This window comes from Varroa jacobsoni, unplaced genomic scaffold, assembly GCF_002532875.2.
Source record: "Varroa jacobsoni isolate VJ856 unplaced genomic scaffold, vjacob_1.0 scaffold_1273, whole genome shotgun sequence".
Classification (NCBI taxonomy): Eukaryota; Metazoa; Arthropoda; class Arachnida; order Mesostigmata; family Varroidae; genus Varroa; species Varroa jacobsoni.
The window spans coordinates 58,800-82,704 of NW_019214175.1; the positions used below are offsets into that span (position 1 = coordinate 58,800).

Sequence of the window (23,905 nt, forward strand, 5' to 3'; positions counted from 1 at the left end):
AACAAATATAGACTTCAGCGCTATCCTCTTGGACCTTCCTCCCAAGGATTCTGTAAGCCTGTACCGCTGATCATATGCCTAGTCTCACAGATAGGCCAGACGTTGACATTGTTGAACAAAATTGGCCGCGAATAGATGTTTCTGCATATAGCTAAATAGTGCGCATAGAAAGTGTGGATTTGCGAGAGCAGCGTACATAGACTGAGCTGAGTTGGTTTTATGGAGCTGGGCTATGAAGCTAGCGAACCAGAAAAGGAAAGCGATGTGATTCACGTTTCATAATTCGGTTATTATCGCTGCATATTAGAGTAGCAAGGCTAGTCTTAGCCAAAGGTTACGGCAGGTCAGCGCAGCTTGAGGGGCGGATACTCCCAGTTGGGCGCATCGCATGTACTTTATGGGGTAGAAGTGCGATTCAGACAAGGGAACTCATTGTTGAGTCTCTCTGGCTTCACCAGGACTAAGAGTTGAGCGGGTTTCGGCTGGAGCTGAGGACGACCAGGTTTCGTACTACACGGAAATATGAGAGTGGTCCGCAGTGAGCAGGCCGTAGAGGCCTGGGTTTGGCCTGAGCCGAGAGGGAATACTGTGCAGTTGCACACCCGCGAGTACCGGACTCGTGGTAGTGAGTCAGCTCCTCACAGCCTCTCTTGGTGAAAAGTGACGAGTGCTTTGGAAACCGCCCTTTTAGCAAAAAAAGCTGGAATTCGAACGGAGCTCAGCCAGTAGCAGCAGCAGCGGCGGCGATAGAAGTAGCTGTAGGAAAAACAGCAGATTGCAACGTCTATTTTAATCGAAGAGTTGATATTGAAACTCGTCCTATTTAGTTCGTAATATAGACACAGACTGTAGGGATGAAAAGCTGCGATTGTTTCCTCTGTCGAGTTGTGGCAATACGTTCTTGTATAGTGATGCACGAAGTAAAAGACAGTAAAAGTAAGTAAAAGGCAGCCCATCACATTTTGCACGCCAGAAACAACACGCGGAGCTCAGATCAGAGAACCGTCACGACTATGTTTTAAACTATTTAGAATTTTCAATATCGTATCCAGTATGTCAGTCTGTCTTTTCATGCCATATAGAGCTGATACAGTGCCTAAGAGTCTGACTAACTAATAATGTATATACAAAGTATGCATAAGATATAGCCAAAGGCGACCAGAAGTGTGCAAAAACAGAAACATAGTGGAAATTTTAATAGTAACGGCTTACGGCGCATTGCAGTATTCATGCCTTTTTTTTTTCTGCTAGTAAAATATAAAGTTAATTGATTCGTGGGTTAAGATCTGAATAAATAGTTTCATCGTATCGGCGTGTACATGTGCATGTTCAGCATCACTGTGAACGGACAATTTCATGCAGCCAGAGGGCAAAACAGTGACGGATTAGGTGCGGCATTTGCCTGATTGATGGTTTGTGACTTCACACAGACTTACTACTCAGGCTGCTGATATACTCGTTGAATGGGCTACAGTAATGCTCTAGCTAATGAATTGCGGGTCGAGACATCCGTTTGTCTCGTTGGGGGTATACGACGTCCTTCGTACCGGAACACGATGAACTAGGGTGACCCTGGGCTAAACAGGCTATTTCCACTCGGAATCTTATTGAAGAGCCCAAGAAGCCGGAAAACGTCATTTGTTATTTAGGCCACCCAAGTGGCGGCCCGGCACGTTATTATCGTTTGACGCAGCTTTATGTCAGGTGAGCTCAGACATATAGGTCTAGATCTGTAGCGCACCTTATGCGATCGTATTTTGTAGCAAGCCTCAGCGAGATCAAATTGAAAGTCAGCGACCTGGAGACGGTAGTAAACAGCCATTGAGATAGAATCTAATATTAGCATAAAAACAGTCTAGAGACAGTATTTTGATGAATCATAAATTTGTCGATGCGCAGAAACCTTTCTATATTATTGGTCTGATAAATCCGTAAAGTAATGGGAAATCCCGAATCGTTCTCTTAATCACATTAGGAAATTCATCCGAAACATCCTACCCTCTAATTAACTTTAATGTCAATAAACTTCTGCAGAGCCCTCTCATTCGTATTGGCTGTACTAATCACGATGATAATAATCACATCGGAAAAAGAACGCTAAGCCACTTCCGTGTAATAGGAGGCGTCCAAGCCGTTGACGGAAGACCCGATCGCAGAAATGACACTCATTATCAAAGTATGGGTTAGTACTTTGGCCTCACTTACTCCTATCCAAGGCGATAGTCGATGCATGGCAAGACAAGTCTCTTATCAGTAGTGGTATGCTTTGAGTAATTCGACTGGTCGGCGTTGTTTATTTTAAACGAACATCTGCGAAACAAACGGGGCTTCGGAACAAATCGATTTTTTGTACAATATCCACGATGTACCATCAGCTGACCAAAGTAGTATGTGTGACATGACTCTGACAAGCGCCGGTCAAATACGACAAGCGACTTCGTTTTGGCCATTGCACCTTTAACGCCATGTCAGCCTACACCCGCCCGAAGTTAGCATTCTCGCGTCAGGTTTTAATTGTATGTGGGGCTATTGATGACCCTATCCCGGTAGCTGTTTGCGCGCGTCAGACCCTCCACAAGAACAAAAGTCAGTACGCCAAGGTTGGCGAGCGTCACTCGCAGACGCTATGGTAACCATTGCACTATTGCGAGGCGGCTGCGTAATTTTACCGCTGCCATTATTGCTACTACAGTGGACTCTACTTTTGGTTTCTGAAGTTCCGCCGAACAAACATGAGGCTACTGATTCCAGTGCATTGAATAGCTGGCTATGCCGGCCAATCTACCAGACAACTGCTTCGCTGTGACAAGCAAAGCTAAAACTTGAATTTGGTTTGATGAAAATTGACGATCTAGCAATATAATAATGGGGGCGGAAGTGCCATCGAAGACAACCTAATGTCTTCTACTTGAGGTTGACTGGAGGAATCGTCGATTTCCTTGGAGACAACAGCGGTGACCCGCGTGTTTGGTCATTCTGGTCAATCACGGAAACAATAACAGTTTGCTAAAGCTAATTACTCTTGTGAAGTCATTGGAGCTTGTTTGCGTGAAAGCTTTGGGGTGCCTGCTAAACTAGCGGCTGGCGGCTACCTCTGACTTGAAGGAAATCTCGCGAAACGTCTCTAGTATCAACTAGCCGGGCTGCGTATTGAGTGAGGCAAGAGCAGGATAGTCTGGTGGCCTAGTGCCCACCCTAGCGCACTGTCCAGACCGTACTGGGTGTGGTTGCGGACAGGTTGGTTGATCAGATAAGCAACTCAGGCGGAGAGCTTTGGAGTTCCTGTCCCTGGAGCCACATCAGACCGCCCTGTTGCACGCGACGAGCAGCGATGGAAGCACCGGCAATAGATTTAGTATTATGGAAACGCAGACAATGATGTACGGGGTCACAAAACTAGTAGTGGAGCATCAAAGGCTCGGACTATCTATAAGAGGAGGATTTAATATAACGAAAATGATAGACACGCTACTTATGCATGTCTTTGACGTAACCGGGTTCGAGCCAACTGTGTATTGAATATTTCGAAATTGCATATGTCTTAAAAAGGCATGGCTGTTGCAGTATTTGCTACCACATGTGGAATCAGCTCAAACTTTACTCCGTACGAAAATGGTTTAGTAATCATTTATGGATAAAATATCTTTCGCTACTTGCGATATCGTTGAATCTAAGGGTTTGAAATAGATGAATCCCTAAGCGGACAACTAGGAATAGCGCAAATGATTATCCTCGTTTAAATCTTGTGCGTTAGGGAGCCCTCTCAAGCCACGTGTCGATCTAGTCTCTCCCAACGTAGCCCAAAAAGAATCGCATTGATAAAAATGGCGATAAATTGTTACGTAAGCAGAGACTTGCATGCGATATCACTTAAGTTCTTTTCAGGCTTAGCAACCTTACGCACGAAGTTGAAACCAACGCCGAAATAACTTAAGCAATATATGCAACCTGAAGCAGCGGCTGTATCCTTAAGCAGTTGTTAGGTGCGCTAATCGATTTAGTTACACAAAATACAACAAACAGATTGTTATGGTAACTGATTATAATATCATAGTAGCCAAACAGTTTGGTGCTCCATGACCGGTGCGGGTGGCTGTAAGTGCTGGCTTTGTGTCCGAAGCTACCTTTCCAGCATCGTTTACTTATTAGCTACCCGATGGCATTGTTCGGAGCCGCAGCATTTATACTTGCTTACAAGGCCGCCAACTTTAGAATGGCTACGGCAAGGCCTAGTGATGCTGATAGTGATTCAGCAGGCACCGTGCTCCAGGTGCCGCGTGCTGATGGATAAAAAGCTTTCATATAAACAAGCAGGTTCGTATGCACGCACACGGTCGGCCTCGATGGTGCTGCTACTCGGTGGGGTCAGATCGCCGAAAACATCGGATGGTCTAGGACGCCATCATAGGCAAATCAACAATTATAGCAGGTTACAGATTGCAGGTCTCTGGTGGCGAATACGCGTGGATGGCAGAAAGCGTAAGCGGAACGTTTTTAGCTAAACGCATAACGCACTCGATGCCTTTTAGGGAGCTGTAAGAAGTAATAACGAAACGTACGTTACGGTAGCAGAAATATAGCTTGGCCCCTTATAGCTGCACATGTAGTAGGAGCTATCGAAGGAAGACGTCCGTGGCTATCAAGAAAAAACCCGACAGAGTTCCAGGAAAAACGCAACAAGTTGATTTGTGGAGAAATTGAATAGGTTGGCATTAAACGGGACGTCAATAAAAAGAAAGATAGCGGAGCGCCAACGCCCAAGGTATCCGGCAAAATTACTCATATTCGACGATGAAAAAAGATCTGAGTCAAAGAAATAAGCAGAAGTGGGCGTCGTTAGCGGTAGTGGCTAATAACAACGTCTGCACAACTACGTCAAGACCAGGGGGCAATAATTGAGAATCAGAAGCGGCAGGCGATACCTTAAAAGATAAACGAAATTAATGGGTAGGCCGTAGAATAGAACACACTATGAAGTCTAATCATTCTAAAGAAAAAGAAAATAAGCGACTAAACCGTTGCGCAGGTCCGCCGGCGGATTGAAGTTAGTTATGTATATGATACACTTAGGTGCGATATTGATTAGCAACACAAGCTAAGTTAGCTTTTCATAAAACACCCAATTTATTATTTGAATTAGCTTCGACATGTTTTATAGTTATTTTTTAAACTAATAGAACGTCTAAACGCACTCAGTCTTATCTAAGACGACAGGATCTTTGACGCATATCTGCCCAAATATCTTGCTCTGCTTCTCAGACAGCCCAGAAATGAGGTTGTCGTACTTATGCTTCACTTCCAAAAAGATCAAAAACCTGAAACTCTTACAATTGTGCGCAAGACCCAACTAGCCAGAGCAATCAAGATTATGTTACTAGGCATAGCGTTTATGAAAGAGCTATTATTGACGCATTATTGGCTACTGGAGAGGAACAGAAGCACCGACAATAGTAGTTTGATGACGCTACTCGGCAGCCAATAGTGTATTTTACTTCGTTAAAGCATGCAGTACATAAGGACACGCCAGTCCTTCCTTCGTTGGAGAAGAAAAAAATCGATACATTTAAAAAAAAAACAACTTTATTAAACTCTTGTTTCACTACGAGTGATTATTTGTTGTTATATCAGCTCAAGCACCAATTCGCGACCGGATCATTTCGTTATTCGAAGATAGCACTGTATAATTCTATAACGACGGATTACTGCAATATCGAGCGTTCGAGCCCACTAGAGAAGGACGGGTCTTCAAGCGCTCAAGTCCCTATTACCATCTGGCGGAACTTTTGATCAAAACTCTCGTTAACGTGCGCATTCGTTTCCTGCCCCAACCTTATATCTATGACTTTAGACCAGGTTTTCCGCGACGGCCCAGGCTGCCGTTGACAAGAGTTCCGCCGCCCACGATCGAACACTTGTCCGATTATATTTATATATATTTACACACGATGACTACATAACATAATGGACATTACGTTGTCATGGCCCATTCCGCGTATCCGTATCTGTCCGACCGCCGTCAGACACGATAGCAAAAAATAAGTCTGTAACATGTCTATCTGAACGAATCGCGGATACGTTACGGATCGCCTAAAGCTGATTAGTGGAACATGCGAGAATAGCTTGCCATACTGTTGCTCCTTACGGTACCATTGTACCAGATTATCTGTAATATACATGTATCTGATACGCGTTGCATCTGTCAATGATAGATTGTTGAGTTTACGGTACGGTCGAATACATCAGCCTGAATGCGATATATACGAGTAGACGACATCTAGCAGAAAGAAAACGTCGGTTAGCTACCATAGGCGGCATATGCAATAAATAGTGGATGTTAAAATGTTAGACTGTTCAATACGATGTCGAAACACTTAGTCATTCACAGTTACTGCTCAATTGAATCACCACGAAGCTATTCTTTTTTGTGCGATGTTTGCAGCATCAGAATCCATTCATGATAGATCAGCAAGAGATATAACTCGACGTCTTAGTAGCCTGCCTTTTTATCGCAGAGTAAACACGCCATCGTCGGAACGACGACTCCAGGCGCTGTCTCTACGTAGCTGTTTCTCAGGCCCTCGAAGTGATGATTGTTTTACAAGTTCAGTGGCGTCAGCCCGGTAATTGTACTTCATCCGAAGACGAGCGTTCACTGATACTACGACTGCTAAAATATACAGCCTTGAATATAGCTGATATAGGCAACATCGGAATGGAGCATATTACGGAAGACACCGCCGGGTGCGAGACATCACAGAAATAAGCGACAGGGCTAAGTTGACTGGGTCTCAACCATGAATGTTTTCACCGACGTCACCTTGATATTCCTAACGTTGGCGTTTTTTTTTTCTTTAAGTTGCTGACTGGGTAGTGCGGGAACGCTGGAGATTGCCATTTGTAATACATAAGCATTATCATCGCAGGAAACATATACGAACTATGCACATGCAGTCCTCTTACCATTCGAACAGTATTGCAGTGGAAACAATGGCAGCGGCTATTCTTTCATAGTACCATTATTGTTTTGCTGTCATGCTTTACGCTAGCGAGTCACCCACTGATACGACGTCGACGATTGAGGAATCGTTGATTGTGCCGCCAACGCGGACAAAGTAGAGGTGGTAACAAGGATGGAGAGCGGTCCGTATTGGCCGCCTGCTACCTTTCCATCGACCGCTTTGCCTCAGCGGTATACCAACGAGTATGTCCGTGCTGAAACGTTAGCAGCAGCTCAGATGACGGCGGTATCCGACAACACGATATCCTTTAGCCATAAGCAAAAGCAATGGTAGGTTCGCACAGTTGTATACTTACGACGCTTGGCTACAGTAGTCCATATTGATTGCAGTAGCAGCTTCTAACCAACCTCACGTCTATGGATCTGAGTATCTAAGAGTTCGTGTATGGGCTCAGTCTGCAGACATCAACGTCGACAGATGGAATGAGAGCACCGCGATGGCGCTTAGCAAGTGCCAAACGGTTGAACGAACGAATTCACGGACGCATCGTCGAGTAGGAAACTGCCATCGCAACGTCGGCGGCTTTTAGCTGAAGCTGCATTTTCGATTTGTATTTTAGCTATTGCTCCTGTTCCGTTTGTCTGTCTATCTGTTTGTAATGGCTGGATCGCGCTACGGCTCCATTAGCGTCAGAGGAAGCAGTTGTAGCTCGCGGCTGCTTCCGCTGCTCATCAGGGAGCTAGCGGCAGGCGCTCTGTTTCGTCGTGGGACTCTGTTGACGTTGATATGTCGTGAATGGACTTTGAATGTAGCTAAGTGGATCCGAGTGCCCGAGGATATTATGGGTTTGACGCATAGACAAATTGAAAAACTAGCACCGCTGAATGAGGATTACTTCTGAGGATAGCGGAACGTCGGCGATAGAAAGGTGGCTCCGCGCTCACACTGAAAAATACTGTCGATCATAGATTTGTGGCTTATGGTTTTACGCGAAGAGTCACCGGACAGCTGGAAACGATCCGAGGCACAACAGGTGGCCAGTCACTCTGAGCGGCTTCGGAAAGTTCAAGAGATATTTTCGCTTGTTTGGCGCATTTGAGCTTGCCAGTACGTTTTCGAGCGGTAGAGATTTCACAGTAAGACTTGACTCGTTTTAGATTGACGGGATAAAAAGCTATCGATCCATTTGTTTAACCCATTGTGATTACCGGAATGCGCTTATGTTTTCACAGATGCTGTCCGATTTCATGGTTTGGCGCTGACGTAACGCAGGACGCGTACGCTAGTTTCATACAGGTGTAGATCTTTGTTGTCGAACGGACGACTATCTGTAGCGTAGCTTCTTATGAATCACTCATGACAGATAAGCCATCCAACTCCAGTCTTGTTAGCCCCTGTCTTTTCCGCGATTATAAGTGTTGCCACTGCAGTTAGCGGAACAGCGTCTTTGTTATGCGTGGCCTTCACTATCATTAGTTAATTTGTTTATGGGCTCGCCAAAGCAAACGATGTCCTTATGGGCTCTGCTACTACAGCGGCTACAGTGGCTATCTGCGCGATCTGTACCTTTTTGCAGGGCAGCAGCAGTGGCTGACACCAGGTCAGAATTGGAGTAGTGGTATTATTTTGAATGGTCTTGCATAGAATACGGGCTCTAACTGGCCGTTAGCACTGAGAAAGGTAACCATGGTAAAGCGCCAACCATAGCAGTACAGAGACCCACTGCTGGCAATTCCACCAGCAAAGGTGGCGACGCTCTTTCGGAGAAGTAGCCCGGATTAAGAGCAGACCAGGAACATTCTGTCGGGTGCGAGGAACCATTAAAATTGAGTTAGAGCCTGGTAGGACCGTTGGTCCTGAGAGTGGCCACCGGCATTGGGGTTAAACAGTGAGCATATATTCGTAAATGTCGCTACAAATTCGCATAAGCTCCGCAGGTTAGTTTAGCCAACGAATGGCTGCTTCACCCCGGACATCACTCGAATTCGATCGGATTGCCGAGACTCCACCGGTGCAGAAACTGAAAAGACTGTCCGCCAGTGTGCAACAGTGGTTATTAATGGTTTGAATGTGGGTCGAACATAGAAAGAAGCAACTGAGGGGGATAGCAATCGTGAAATCGCAGTTGATAACGAAGTGAAGACCGAGGTTTAATCTAGCATACTAGTTCATATGAAGGGTTCATATTGTGTTAGTGACGGATGCAATGAGATTATGCTTACCGAAAGGACGTAGGGGTAGTTTAAGAATAAGGAAGGATTATAGTGACTTTTCAATATAAGTGTGCGCAACCGCCCAGAGATAGATATATACATCTATCTGGGTTTATGAGGTTGCGGTAGCGGTGAAATTGATGAACCAAGAGTGACTGGCCTCAGTTGAGTCCGTTGACCGTTACAGCAGCGGCTCAGGTTTTTAATCCAGAAAGAGTTTAATTGCAGCCCGCTGGCTGTTTCTTCCAAAGTTCAACGTGCGTATTTGAATTGGCAAAGGAGCCATTCAGGTACGGTCATGGATTACAGCTTCCTGTTCGCTCAGCCACCCGTCTCTCCTCGAGTACGTACAATTCTAGTAAAAACCCACCCCCGAAAAAGCGACTAGTCTAAGGACACGCCATAAAGATACGTCACATAGGCATTGCACACAGGCATATCACATGAGTAAAATATATGAGGGGAGATATGTAGCCGTTGGCCGCCGCAGTGACACAATAACAACGCACGCGTCAAATACTCACATAGCCACAACCATATACATGTAGATTCACAGATGAACAAACTACACACTAATAGCTAAACACAAGAGTTACCACACTCTGCCACACGGATAAATCAGCTCATTTTTCTTTATTCTACCCTCGATTACCAGGAGTGCCTCAAACCTTCCGACTTTAAGGCCTCGTTGAACATTGATCAGAATAAATCTATTGATACAGAAAACCACTTTTAGCAGTGTATTTCTGTTATCACCTTATCAGCTTTAGATTAGGTGTTCTGTCGACGCAGGAGACTATGCCGCTCTGAAATAACACAGAAAATATCTGAATCTTTGCGTCTCGAGCATGGCCCTTAGCTGCAGCTACGAACGCGCTGTGAGCGCGATCCAAGCACAATTACGCCCATCTGCCGTAGCTTCATTTGAGCACCGTACCTTCAGTAGCAGCAGCAGCAGCGTCTTACTTGCTTCATTTTATGCAGCTGCCAGAGGAACTGGCGTTGAGGAGATGGCTGGTCCCTGCTAAGGGTAACTTGCCCCTACCATAAACGTAGACACCCCAGAGCTGTTCTGTTGAGCCAATGCGCTTACGAAGGGTAAGACAAGAGTGCCTCCTCGAAAGGGTGGTGCCCGGCGAAGGATCCTATAAGCTCCACACTAGGGTAGACGTCCTTACACTCCGTAATCGGAGCAGGCTTCTTTACTGTGGTATTGTACATTCGTTCAGTCAACTTAGGTGCGGGAGGCCAATATGGCCTCAAGCTGAGATCGCGATCGTGTCGCCGACGGACGCTTGGAAGTGGTCTCTGTAGACGATTGGGTTGATATACTCCGCTTTAGGCCTCGGGAGTGACAAATGTGCGATGGGAAACGTTGGAGTCCAGCGAAAACGGTTGCGTTTTCCCGTTGTTATTACGACGGTCATCACCAGTACTAACCCTTCTAGCAATATTACCACTGGGGGGCCGATTATTCGTGCGGCCATCGTTAACATTGTACATGCATACACGTTCACCGAAAAGTATAGTGGGCATTTAATCTATGTAGCTGCGCTAAATGTTTGTGCTGTTATCGACCTTTTAAAAAGAGGATTTCCGTTGCGAAGGCTTTGCGCAAAATGTCGCTTTACAATGCCGAACATACAAATAGATTACTACATGATAAAATTTCTCGATATGATCTAACCTAAAGCTCTCGATTTTGAGTCTCTTTCGGTGCGTATTTTAACCTATCTATGTTTTTCTCACTTCTTCTAACAGATGGACAACAGCGCCAGCTTCTTGCGCGCCGCTCGGGCGGGTAACCTTGAAAAAGTATTGGAGTACCTCAAAGGCAGCATCGACATCAACACAAGTAATGCCAATGGATTAAACGCACTGCATCTCGCTTCGAAGGAGGGTCATGTGCCTGTTGTCAAAGAACTGCTACATCGAGGCGCCGAAGTAAACGCGGCGACGAAAAAAGGCAATACGGCTTTGCACATAGCGTCCTTGGCTGGCCAGACAGACGTCGTGCGTTTACTGGTTGAGAAAGGCGCCAACGTTAATGCTCAGTCGCAGAACGGCTTCACGCCGTTGTACATGGCCGCCCAGGAGAACCATGACGCCGTCGTTCGTTTGTTACTAGCCAATAACGCCAGTCAGAGTCTAGCGACAGAGGACGGCTTCACGCCACTTGCAGTTGCGCTCCAACAAGGCCACGATAAGGTGGTTGCAGTGCTCCTTGAGAACGATGCGAAGGGCAAGGTTCGTCTGCCGGCGCTTCATATCGCCGCGAAAAAGGACGACACGAAGGCGGCTGCCCTGCTCTTACAGACCCACGAGCACAACCCAGATGTCACTTCAAAATCGGGCTTTACGCCATTACACATCGCAGGTAAGAAGGACTGCTGACAATTTGAAACGATAGACAATTAGTGGGGGCTATTGACAGCTATGGAATGTATTTGTTGTCGTCGTTGTTATTAGCGTTCGTTTATAGACGGGTTTGACAATTCGCTGTGCATTGTAAGAAGATGTCTCAACCTAATTTATTCTTATGCAACTAGGTTTGCGTGAAATTTTCACGAGTGAAACTGTGTGGCGGAATTCAGTCCTTCCCCTCAGACTTGTATACTTCAATATAACACAAGTCTAACCTGATCGTTTTTGTTTGCTTATCACGTTCTCTTGTAGCGCATTATGGAAACGCTAACATCGCAGCGTTGCTCCTTGAAAAGGGGGCCGATGTAAATTTCCCAGCGAAGCATCAAATCACTCCTTTACACGTTGCTGCCAAGTGGGGCAAAGCCAACATGGTCAAACTATTACTCGAAGAAGGAGCCAAGCTTGACGCATCAACGAGAGTGAGTACAAGCTTTCGGATGCTTTCGGTAAAACTAACAAGTGTCTAGTATTGTACAGCTTGTTCGATTCACATTACGGGCGAACAGTTAAAGTTAGCCTCACACCTGTCTTTCTTTAAGTATATTGTATTATCACTGATAGTGTCGGTCTACTTGTCCGTCTAAGAGAGAAAGACATCTCTGAGTTTGCCTCATTCTGCCTCAGCTGAAGGCGTTCTTGATTTGCGCTTCTATTTTAAATGGCAATCGAAAGCAGGCTTATCCTGACAGCTTCTTGGGGACAAGGTCAACAGGCGGCCTTGGCCTTCATCTTTTACTTTTGGCCGACGCGTTGGCTCTGTTCCCGAGTCGCTGTTGAGCTAAGCTGATCCAGATAGGTCGATACAAACTTCGGAAGTTTCTGAGATGTCGGCCAAAGGTTGACTGAATGTTACTGCGTAATTAAAACAATAAGCTGAAACAAAGCCTTTAACCATACACCTTTCGGCGGTTATAGCTACTGAGCATTGCGTGACTGCATAGTCAAAAAGAACAAGACTGCCAACCTTGTCCTTTGTTACCTCTCATTAAAGTACCCTGCCTCCATTTGGTCTTGCACACGACTATTCGCTGAACTAATGATTAACAAAGGTCCTGTCATTCGACATATGTCCCTTCAATTTGGTCCGCCGCGCAGGATGGCTTGACGCCGCTCCATTGTGCCGCCCGAAGTGGCCACGACCAGGTCGTTGATCAGCTGATCGAGAAGGGGGCACCAATTACGGCCAAGACAAAGAACGGCCTTGCGCCACTTCACATGGCGTCACAGGGTGACCACGTTGAGAGCGCTAAGATCCTACTAAACCACAAGGCGCCTGTTGACGAGATCACCGTGGACTATTTAACAGCATTACATGTAGCCGCACATTGCGGTCACGTAGGTGTCGCGAAATTGCTACTCGAAAAGAAAGCCGATGCGAATTCGCGGGCGTTGAACGGATTCACCCCGCTACATATCGCCTGCAAGAAAAATCGAATCAAGGTCGTCGAATTGTTACTCAGACATGGAGCGTCCATTGAGGCTACGACCGAGGTGGGTTCCAAACGTCATCTACCTTCTGTTGAGATTTAACCACGAATTCACTGCCATATCGACTGTTGTTATATATATATATATATATATTAGAGATACGAGAAGTTGGATGTGTAGAAATCAGTCAATGAATGTGTAACGTCCAGCGATAATAGTTCCGAATATCAGCAACGATTTCATTGAGTCTAAAACTAAAGTCATGTTTCCTCTAACCGAGTCTCAGCGATTCCATTACATTATGTAAACTGTGTAACTTTCACTTAATCTTGGTCTCCTTTATCCCATCTCCTTTATTAGTCTGGGCTTACTCCTCTGCATGTAGCTTCGTTCATGGGTTGCATGAACATCGTGATCTATCTCATCCAGCATGGCGCGAATGCCGATGTGCCCACGGTGCGCGGGGAAACCCCCCTTCACCTGGCAGCCCGAGCGAACCAGACGGACATCGTGCGGATACTACTCCGCAATGGCGCTCAGGTTGACACCAAGGCGCGGGAACAGCAAACACCATTGCATATTGCCGCGCGGCTGGGTAACACCGACATTGTCGGGCTTCTCCTACAACATGGAGCGCACGTCGATTCAGCTACGAAGGACCAATACACGGCGTTGCATATAGCAGCCAAAGAGGGCCAAGAAGACGTGGTCAATATGCTACTCGATCATGGCGCATCGGTTACGGCGAAAACGAAGAAAGGCTTTACACCGCTGCATCTAGCGGCCAAATATGGCAATCTGCGCGTTGCTAAACTCCTTCTGCAGAAGGAGGCTGACGTCGATGCGCAGGGCAAGAACGGCGTGACCCCGTTGCACGTGGCGGCCCACTATGATCATAACGATGTGGCACTTCTGCTTCTCGAGCAGGGTGCGTCGCCGCATGCGGCCGCAAAGAACGGCTACACTTCGCTGCACATCGCTGCGAAAAAGAACCAGATGGATATAGGGTACGTATATCAAAGAGTTGGAAGATATCCGATAGCTAAGTTAAATACGACAAAAACCTGGGAAAGTAGTTAACGCGGTAGTTTTGTAGTCATATTGGTATATTTATTAAATTGGTACGGCGATGAAAGATAGTTGTTATTTTAGGGATAACTGATGTTTTTCAATGTGATAACTGCATGTCATCATCATCCCCCAACGCATCTGGTGGCATGAAGCCTTTTACGGACCGCTAAACTCGATTAGAATAATCAACAAAGTATTTTGATTTTGTCTTCATTCTGCCGTTACCACTGCACAGGTCAACACTGTTGGAGTATGGCGCCAAGACAAACGCGGAATCGAAAGCCGGTTTTAGCGCACTTCACCTAGCAGTTCAAGAGGGTCACGCCGAAATGGCTGCTTTGCTGATCGAGCATGGCGCCAATGTCGACGCGGCCGCTAAGAACGGTCTAACGCCACTGCATCTCTGTGCACAGGAAGACAAAGTCAACGTGGCAGCGATTCTGGCCAAACACAACGCTCGAATCGATCCGGCGACCGCAGCAGGCTATACCCCACTGCACGTGGCTTGCCACTTCGGACAAACCAATATGATCCGCTTCTTGCTACAGCATGGCGCTGACGTAAATGCCACCACTACCCACGGATATACCCCACTTCATCAAGCGGCTCAGCAAGGTCATACGATGATCATTAACCTACTGCTTGAAAACCGCGCCCAGCCAAACGCCACAACTAATGTGAGTAATACGTAAATAGCTGGATTGACCCCGTAATAGTTTAATGGCTAACGTATCTTCCTGCTAAAATTAGGGGCACGTTGTGGGCTGGGTTCGAATTCAAATATAGACAGACTTCGTTTCGTGCTGGCAGGGGAGGCCAGCCGTTTGTTTAATAAATACCTAACGGCGATATCGGACGTAAAACTTGAAACATACTTTCATCTTCAACGGTGAATTGACGAGATGGAGTTTTTTTTTTGAAGGAGTAAAACAAACTTGTACATCGATTGTGCTTACGAAACAGGAATTGTGTCGCGGGTTTCCTATGCTTCCGATATTCATCGCTGGTTATGAATTTGTTATTGTTAAAGTTTGAGCAATAACATTTATAGATACTGAGCTGATTAAAAAAAAGTGATCTAATGAGTGTCTTTGTACTTTTAAGTTAGATTGAAATGGTTCGTTCTAAGCGTTCTACGACATGTTCTGGCGCAAGAAACGCTAGCCGTACCTTTTGCGAAATTGCTACCACAATTCTAGATGCTAGGGAACTAATTCGAGACGGGTACTGTTCATGCGAAGCCGTTGTCACTTGCTGATCTCTCTCCGCGTGATATCAGTAACACTTAAGGCTGTTCTGTAAGCGTATTACCGCGCAGAAACCGATTTCTCCAAGTCGACTGCTTTCGTTTAATTTATACAGTAAAATAGAATATATAGACAATGTAATACATTGTCATAGCAACCTGCTCCCGCTGTCTTGATGAAGATATACGGAGATAAATACGAGCGATTCGGGGCATCCCTGTCACGTAAACGCGGCCATGTGTAGAGACCCATATACTGACAGGTACGATCTACTGGCCAGCTAACGTCTCTCTAGAGACTCGAAATAACGCTGCTATCCCAAGTTACCCCATTAACCGTTATAACAATACCGGGAACGATGGGCGAGCGTTGTCGCGTCCATAGGCGCCACAGCGTTGCTAAATGCATCAGGCAGTCCGGCTGGGATGCAATGGTCCAGGATGAAAAGTAATGGCGTCGAGATGTCAGGCCGAGTAGAGCTGGACTAGTCTACGAATACTGTCGATCATCTCTGAATAATCGACCGTTTTTAGTTAGTGCATCTACCCATAGCTACAAGATGCAGGTAGATGCGTGCCACCGAGCCCGTCGTAATTCCTTCGACTGCAAACTACGATTATGCACATAGATAGTCCGTTTTTGTACAATCATGTTAGCTCTTGGTGTTTTGCTGGCGTCTTCCACTTGACCTGCTGCCACAATAAATCCACCCAGTAATAAGAACCCATTACTAAGTCAAGAATGGCCCAGCAGTGACTTAACCAGAAAAAAGTAAATAGCTCAGTCTCAGACACACATGTTCTTCAATCGTGCGCTAGTGTCGGGGCTATCTGTGGATGGCATGATTTTTTTTATCTCGTTCATTATCGTTGTCGCTTCACTTGAAAAGCCGGTGCTGAGTAAAACGTTTGCCTATGGGTTTTACATTGCCGGGGATACTCTTGTCAGCGTGTAGCGTCTACCCTTTTATCTTATATTACTGTATTCGGCTATGCAGGTACTGGTTCAACGAGTTTCATAAAGCTAACAGTAAAAGAGTTTATCTGACAGTGTACATAAGGTCCTTGTCGGTTGGCGAATTCGATTGAGTAGAAGCTTCCTTTTCGAAGTGAGTTACTTTGTCTTAGCTCATTTTCAAGGAATACATCGCTAGGAATTTATTACCGCAAGTGATAAGTGGATTTTCTTCAGATCCCTGGACCAAAATGGCGACGAATCCTATCATATTCTTTTCGTGGTTGGGGGGTGAGTCTTTGAGGCAGTGACACTCCACCGTGTACATTTTTTTCCACGTGAGATGTGTAATTTTTACCGAAATGCTTCGGAAAGATTTTACCCTATTGGTATCTATTTGTAGCGATTTATGTCGAAAGAATTACTCCAATGCAGAGTCCATTATATAATTATACAATTACTTCTATACTTTTTGGTCATCCTTTTCCAAACTCATGATGTAGTGAACAAAATATATCGGCCAAGTGTAATGCCGGACATAAACTTCTAGCGGCGATCAGTGACGGAAATACGGTTTTTTCTGTTTTTGTTCCTTCTCGGACAGTACAGTTGAATAGAAACGTCTACTCGAAGCCCAAGTTTCACCCGGGTTGGCTTCTGATAGACCTTCTGACCAGAGGGCTGTTTTGCTGTTTCTCATTTTTGACAATGCCCCCATTCGTGTCTCATGCAACAGCACCCTGCTCATTTATCAAAAACTGAATCCGAATTCTGGTTTATTTCATTTCATTCTACGGAAGGCACGCGTCTAAAGCGCCAGGCTATACTTTGATATTATAGTCCGCGATGTGACACCTGTGTTTGATAAAGTGTAAATTCGTTTACCCGAACCGCAAAGCCATCCCGAATAAATGAAAGGTTCTAATAAAGCTACTGGTGATGACAGGGTCCTGTTAGAAGGAAGATCTCACTCACAGGTATCATTAAATGTAGTTTGATAAACAGTTATTGCCTTTCCTGCTATATAATCGTCATATTCCTTGGCAAAAACACAGATGTAAAAAGAGGTGCGAACGCAGCTGCTTTCTTACGGACATGAGCATCGCTATTTCTGGCGACGTCGTGAACGAAGTAAAAAAACTCGATACTGTTTCAGAAGACAGAAAATAAGATCGAACGTCGTTGTTGTTGTCTTGCGGAATCGGAAACTATTCGCAGACATGGTCATAATAATTATGCATATGACCCGATGCTTGAATGGCTAGGCGACTCACTTAGAAACAAGTGCTGATATACAGTTTTTAAGCACTCCTATTTCCATTAAAGCAATGTGGCTGCTGTATGAGCTGCTCAATGCGCCATACAGATCTGTGCTTAAGATCGAAAAAAAAAAAAACAAGTTCCTTCTGTATGGGAGTTCGTATCGATATATATGGTATTCATGACACAATCCGCTAACTTTAACTTTTCATTTTACTGCACGGAAAATGCTATAATTCCCGTCGGCCATGAGTGCTATATCGATTAGCGCGAAAGAGGCTCAACAATGTCTAGATTTGCAGTCGGTAGTGTATTTTCATTTAAGCGGTGTTTTGAAGATTTTATGACAACAGATGCAAACAAATTTTGCCCGCACCTGCTACCGTAGCATCTATACCAGATAGTAATTTTTTGATTGCGGGAAGCGACGATGATTTCGAGGCCACAATATAAACGGTCGTTGACGGCTGCGCTGGCTATGGCCGAGTTTCCGCTAGCGATGCGCATCGGCTTGAGTCTATCCTTCAGTAAAAGTTAGTAGACTGTATGTTGGCAAAGCTGTGAGCTTCAATCTGTGAAGTAGATACGTTTATGTTGCTGGACCATCAAGCTAATAGCAGTCAATTAGCTGTCTTTCTCATTGTACGACTACAGTGAAACCGCATACTGAATGAGGATGCCGCAGCGTTTAACATCAATTGAATAAGTATTATACAATTATTTGCAAATTTTATTTTAGATCGTATAAAATCCTTACGAATAAACCAAATGCACTCTACTATCCTTTCGGTAGAGCGATTATCATATGTAATCGAATCCCGATGAGCCAAATGTTTCAACACGTTGGGTCTAATGAAACTGTCTCTGCGGGCTCGCTTTCATAATGTCTGTGGCCATCATCGATGACCTGAAGTGTCTCTCGATAGACCGCTGTGTCCAACTGAATTCCGTTGCCGCTCAACTGGCTTTCACCTATGTTCTCAGCTATCTACAGGACCTGTTCAGCCATCTCGCATTCAGCTACAGAACATCTTGCAGAATTTTTATTTTGAATTTGCCTATTTACATTTACTTGTTGCAAATCAAAGCTTTAGTTGGGCTTTAGTTGAAACGTATTGATATATTTCTAGTCAACTAATGAGCGAATTCGCTAAAATGAAAAAAGGCACTGAGTTATTTTGCACCGGCAGAAATTTGCTCAGTGAATCGAAACAGACGAACGTCGTTCTATTTGTCGTCAGATCTTTGTCACAATTAGCCATCATTTATTCTCGCCGGTGTTGTTCAGCTTTGGGTTGGGTTTGCTGTCGGACTTCGATACTGTTGGTCGTTTCCGTGTTCCCAATCTCAGGCCCAACGTTTGAAAGGCGCTAAACATTCTCCAAGAGCGCCGCTGTTCTGCTAAGTCTCCCTTTCCAGACTCTGTCTCGCTGGTCGTTCAGTAGCAGCTATTAAATAACTATTCTTCCCACTCTGCATCCCTGCTGCTGCTGCTGCTTTCCGGATAAATGCCCAAAGAAAGTATCCCCCTGAGTGAGCTGGGCAGCAAAAACGTTCGGCAGCATTTGCAGCAGTTCTACGGCGACGGTGCTCGTTCGCTCCGTGACCCTGTTAGCTCAGAGTCAATCACATGAGAACACATGACAGAGATGGGCAGATACAGAAAGTAAGGGGCCCCAGGACAATCAACTAGCGTCCATCATCCTGTGATGGCATGCTATACGACATGGAAGTGTTGTTATCGAAAGAGAGGGTGCGCGAGCAGCGCCCTCCTCTGTGACAAACAGAGGACAGGGCCTTCTTTCTCTCAGGCGTTCCCCTATTATTAGATGTTGATTCCAGGGTTGGTTATATGTTTGAGCATCACGGACTACGGTGTACGGATGCTAGTGAGCTGACGATCGATGTCTACAGATATCACGCTGTGAATGAAAGCTAGACATGCAGCGGATGAATTAAACTGTATGGATACACATGTAGAAGAGTGAGCATCAAGCATGTCCCATAGTATTTAGGACGCTAGCCAAACAGATATACGGTGTCAACGACAAAAAAGAAACCACAAATAGTGTGTGGCCCTCCCGATCCCATCAGTGGGCAAAAGCTGGCTGGTCGATCAACTTGAGCAAAAAAAAAACAAAATATATCCGTAGTGTTGAATTGTCGTTATCGGAGGTCATACAGTGCTAGGTGCGTTTCTGTTATACATTTTTTTATCTCGTCAGAAACTTGCTTGTGACTTGTACATCAAACAAATTGTACGAACCTGCTGGTCTTGACGTCTACTTCAGCATTCTTAGTAAGTATGCAGTTACCCCCTATATATGTCACAGCTACCGTCATGTTGATCGCGGCCAGAATCGCTAGCTAGTCGAAGACAAAAATCTATAGGATATCGAACTGGCGAGAGAGATGAACAGAATAAGTTAGACCATACTATGTCGACTTTGCATTGTGTACCTCATTGAACTTATTTATTGCCCTATTGAGCTTATTTTATCAGCGATAACTTACGCTAATGGTGCGAACGTGAGCCTCGTCGTGCGTGCCAACATTCTACGTTTTAAAGGAGAAAGCAAAACAAACAGGTGTAATAGAAATGAACTATTTCGCGATACATCTCCAAGAAGAAGCATTTTCGCAGCTTTCGAATTTCGTATGAACAGTCACTTGCTGTTGCCTTACATATCTGCCCAGAGCAGACATTACTATCGCCTACAGGATATTTAATTAATATACTGTATATAAACATATTATCTAAACGTAATAATATATAGAGCTGTAGTCTGTGATTGTGAACGAAGTAAAGGTTGGAAACTAAGCTGCTCAGCTTTCATACTAATCACATACCTAATCGGTTATTTGGTCCAGCGGAGTTAGCCTCTACGAACTGACTTACAATTTCTCGTTAAAAAATTACTTAAAATCAACGAAGCGAATGTCTACATGAAACTGTAAGCCAGCGCTCAAGTTTGAATTTCGCAACTTTCATCACCATACGATATTGAAGCTCCGCATTTGCGTGGGCCTGTACGTCCATTGTATGTTGCGGTCGTTTTCTTGTCTAGCTCCTGTGTTACGGAAACAACTTGACGTTGTGTAGTTACTTCGCCATCGTGGGAGTTCCTGTGGTGTCAATTTCGTCTGGTCGTAAACGAGGCGTTAGTCAGTTGACCGCCCGCCCAGTAATGGCCTGTTCCGGTCTGTTAGCCGACGGACTATGGCAGCACGCAAGAAACCTTTGTGGATGTGTTTTAAACGTTTGGATAGAGGGAGACCTCGTCTAATGCATTGGCTGTTTTACAGTAGAGGCAAGACTATTGAAGAGCAATCGGCAGCTTCTCCTCTATTCCATTAGCTCTACAATAGCGGCCGGTGACGACGCTTACAATGTTTCTGTTTACATCGACGGTGTCCTATTGACGATTACGCACGCATGTGAATCTTGCTACAGTCCAGATAGGACCTATGCTTGGCCAGTTGCACGGTGCCGTGAAAAATGGACAAGGACAAACATTCTTCAAAGAGGAACAAACATCAGCTTTCGAGATGCAGAAGCTGCACGTTCCGCTCGCGTACAATCGCTTGCTATCCTAGAATGGCCGTTGTTTTGTTTGGCAGGCCGCTATCGCTAAGAAAACCGCTCTACGATTCTTGTATCCGCTGTCTACCCACAGGCGACTGTACTTAACGCTATTTGATAAAAGAAAAATGAATATCTTCGATTCGTCAACCCGCTGGTCAGGTTAAATCCGTCCCGTAGTCGGTCCATCTATATAATTATGAAGTCGTTTCATATCTATTGGTTACTCGGCGGGTAAACAAACGTAGTGCTTCTCAACTGTATGTCTCTTTTTTTTCGTCTGCTGTGGGATCCTGTTTGGCCGATATTTCGAGGTGATTCGGCGTCATTTGCTCTTGCTTATGTAGCGGGCCGCATCTTTTGACGAAAGACTACGACGAAATAGCAGCTGAACTATAATGAATCCTCATGACGTTTGTGGCGCGACCGGATGATCGGCTCAAGCTAAATACGTCTGTTGGCCAGGGTACGCCAGTCGCATAAACGGGACGTTAGCTGACTATCGTAAGCGAGAACGGCGGAGCATCTAACAGCAGCTCGACATCAACACGGCGCGAAACCAGAATCCTTTGACAACACGCTGGCTAGACACGGATCGACAATAGCTTAGCAGCATTGTACACTAGATCTTTGCCGGAAGCTGAACTAGCAACCTCCAGCTGTAGTCGTCCCTGTAAGGCAAATCACACGGAACTGTTTGTCGCCAGTAACTTGCTTTACACTTCAAAGCCCATCTTTTTATTCTCTAAAGAGCGACAGTCAACAAAACCCTGGGTCATCCTCCGGACCTGTTCACTACAATGTAGTGGCTGTATCGCTTTTACCTTCATGTCTGCGTCTGTCCGTATGCATCCATTCGATTCCGTCCGCCGTCGGCCACAGGAAACAACCGGGTTAACAAGAGAATCAGCCAGAACCAACACGATCTGGCGCTGCTTGAGGAAAACGAAGTTACACGAGCATCATTGCTTCTTCAACGGCAACGACGTCCGCCCCTATGCTTCGCCACCAAATCGCGCATCTCATAGACAGAACAGTACGATCGCCACGATGACCACACGTGATAGAAGCACACGCACTTGCTTCGGCAGTCTTCTCTGTCACCATGGATGGTTCTGTTCAGATGAAGCAAACTTGGTGTTGTCTTTCTTTGTATTGTCAAAAACAAGACTTAGCGGCTAGTTTTTTTTTGCGCGGACCAGCATTTGACCGGCAAAGCCAGCCATCACTTTATGGCAGTACGTTAGATACGTGCCAATCGTGGCCTGTTACGGCAGAATTCCCGTCGATGTTCGCTTATCGCTTACCCTACAAGAAACGTGCGTTTCCTTCGGCTATGTAGCGAAACACGTGCCGCTAAAAACCGCAATAGCGAGGTCAGCAGAAACGTAAGCTACGGGGAATTTACTGCAAAGTTTCACGAACAGTGTCGACGGGATGGCTACCTTAACGACGGCAATGAATACTATTGCCGTTACGGCACTGGGGCGGTTAAAACGTTGGCGTATAACGTCATCGTCGCCGAAAACATATAACGACTGAACGAAACGAGCGGCCGTGGTATCGAGCTGGCATTGCGAAGACAAACAGGCGAATGGAGCTGGTCATGTTAGTGGTGATGTTTCTGTGCCCTTAGAGACTGAGCTCTCCACTGACGCAAGGTATGTCGTCGCTGAAATAAAGGCCGCGTGGCAGGGTCTATGCTGAGATAAACTAAACGAGTTAATGGATGGAAGCACCGCCACCGTTCCTTAAGGAAAAAAGCATCCAGTGGTCAACCCGCTCGAGCTATCTCGTCGTTGTTCTGATTTCGGTGCTCGTGCCCGTTTTTCTGTTTCTCGTAAACTGTCGCTTGTGAGAGTGTTCGTAGCCAGAGTGGGGATGGACAGCTGAGATCTGTTTCAATTCGGAATAGTTGTGAGTAGTTTGCGAGAAGACGTACTGCGCTCGCGGAAGACCTTGGTTCCTCACTCAGCTGTTTTTTCACTCTCTGTTTAGCCAGTGAGGTTGTGGTTTGATGATGGTAAGAGTGCTGGCGGCAAGTTAACGGCGCTGGTGGCGCTGGCTCCGGCTTCTGTCACTTGAAGTCGCTTGGACAAAACGTGGCCGTGCTCTTTGGCGTCGGGCCTCGCGAAGCCGGCGGGCGGGGTCGAGGCAATGGCATGTCCTCCTCATTTATCCACCCGTGGTGGGGCCCAGTATCCACCAAGGTACATAGAATACCTGCGACGATCCGCTGTATTCAGCATAACGGAAAAGATATGTAAAATATGTGCGTGAATGGTCGGTTCGTGTGTAAATTCGTGTAGTACTTGTGGAAAGGCTGGCGAGAAATGACCTCGAATGTCAACTACTAGCGCATTATAGTATGCGTTTGGATCAGTGTGCACAGAAGGACTGTAACTCAGATATTTAGGTGACTGGGTAACTGCGACACATTTAGGCTGTGATCAAACGAAACTTCATTCGATCAATTCATCAAGTTGATACTTTGATGGACCACCAGGCATAGTGCTTGTTTCATGTTCACACCCAGAAGTTGCGATCATATTGTTTATATAATAATTTTTAGTGAATTTCTATCTTGTACAAAACAGACAGACTTTGCGTAATACATGTATAGAACAGTGAATGAATGTCGTGCGCATAAACAATCAGGATAAAGCCAGAAAACAAATAGAAAAGACCGCCAAGTAATCTTTATCGTCTTTCTGAAAGGTACTCCCTGTACATTTGCCAAGTAATACACAGGCATACTAATTA

At 45.5% G+C, this 23,905-nt stretch overlaps 1 protein-coding gene and 1 long non-coding RNA gene across 16 annotated transcripts in view; one reads left to right on the forward strand and one right to left on the reverse strand.

Moving 5' to 3' along the window:
• Nucleotides 1-23,905, forward strand: part of LOC111268282 (uncharacterized) — a 140,651-nt gene that overhangs the window by 55,034 nt on the left and 61,712 nt on the right. For 9 of the 15 annotated variants that reach the window (XM_086971618.1, XM_086971621.1, XM_086971616.1 and 6 more), the window contains exons 2-6: nucleotides 10,934-11,549; nucleotides 11,849-12,018; nucleotides 12,695-13,090; nucleotides 13,388-14,034; nucleotides 14,334-14,775. In XM_086971618.1, the coding sequence (XP_086827744.1) occupies nucleotides 10,934-11,549; nucleotides 11,849-12,018; nucleotides 12,695-13,090; nucleotides 13,388-14,034; nucleotides 14,334-14,775 (2,271 nt within the window). The other 6 variants (XM_086971625.1, XM_086971627.1, XM_086971630.1 and 3 more) reach the window with 6 other exon arrangements.
• LOC111268279 (uncharacterized) overlaps nucleotides 1-23,905 on the reverse strand; it is a 54,043-nt gene that overhangs the window by 28,685 nt on the left and 1,453 nt on the right. The window lies entirely within an intron of this gene.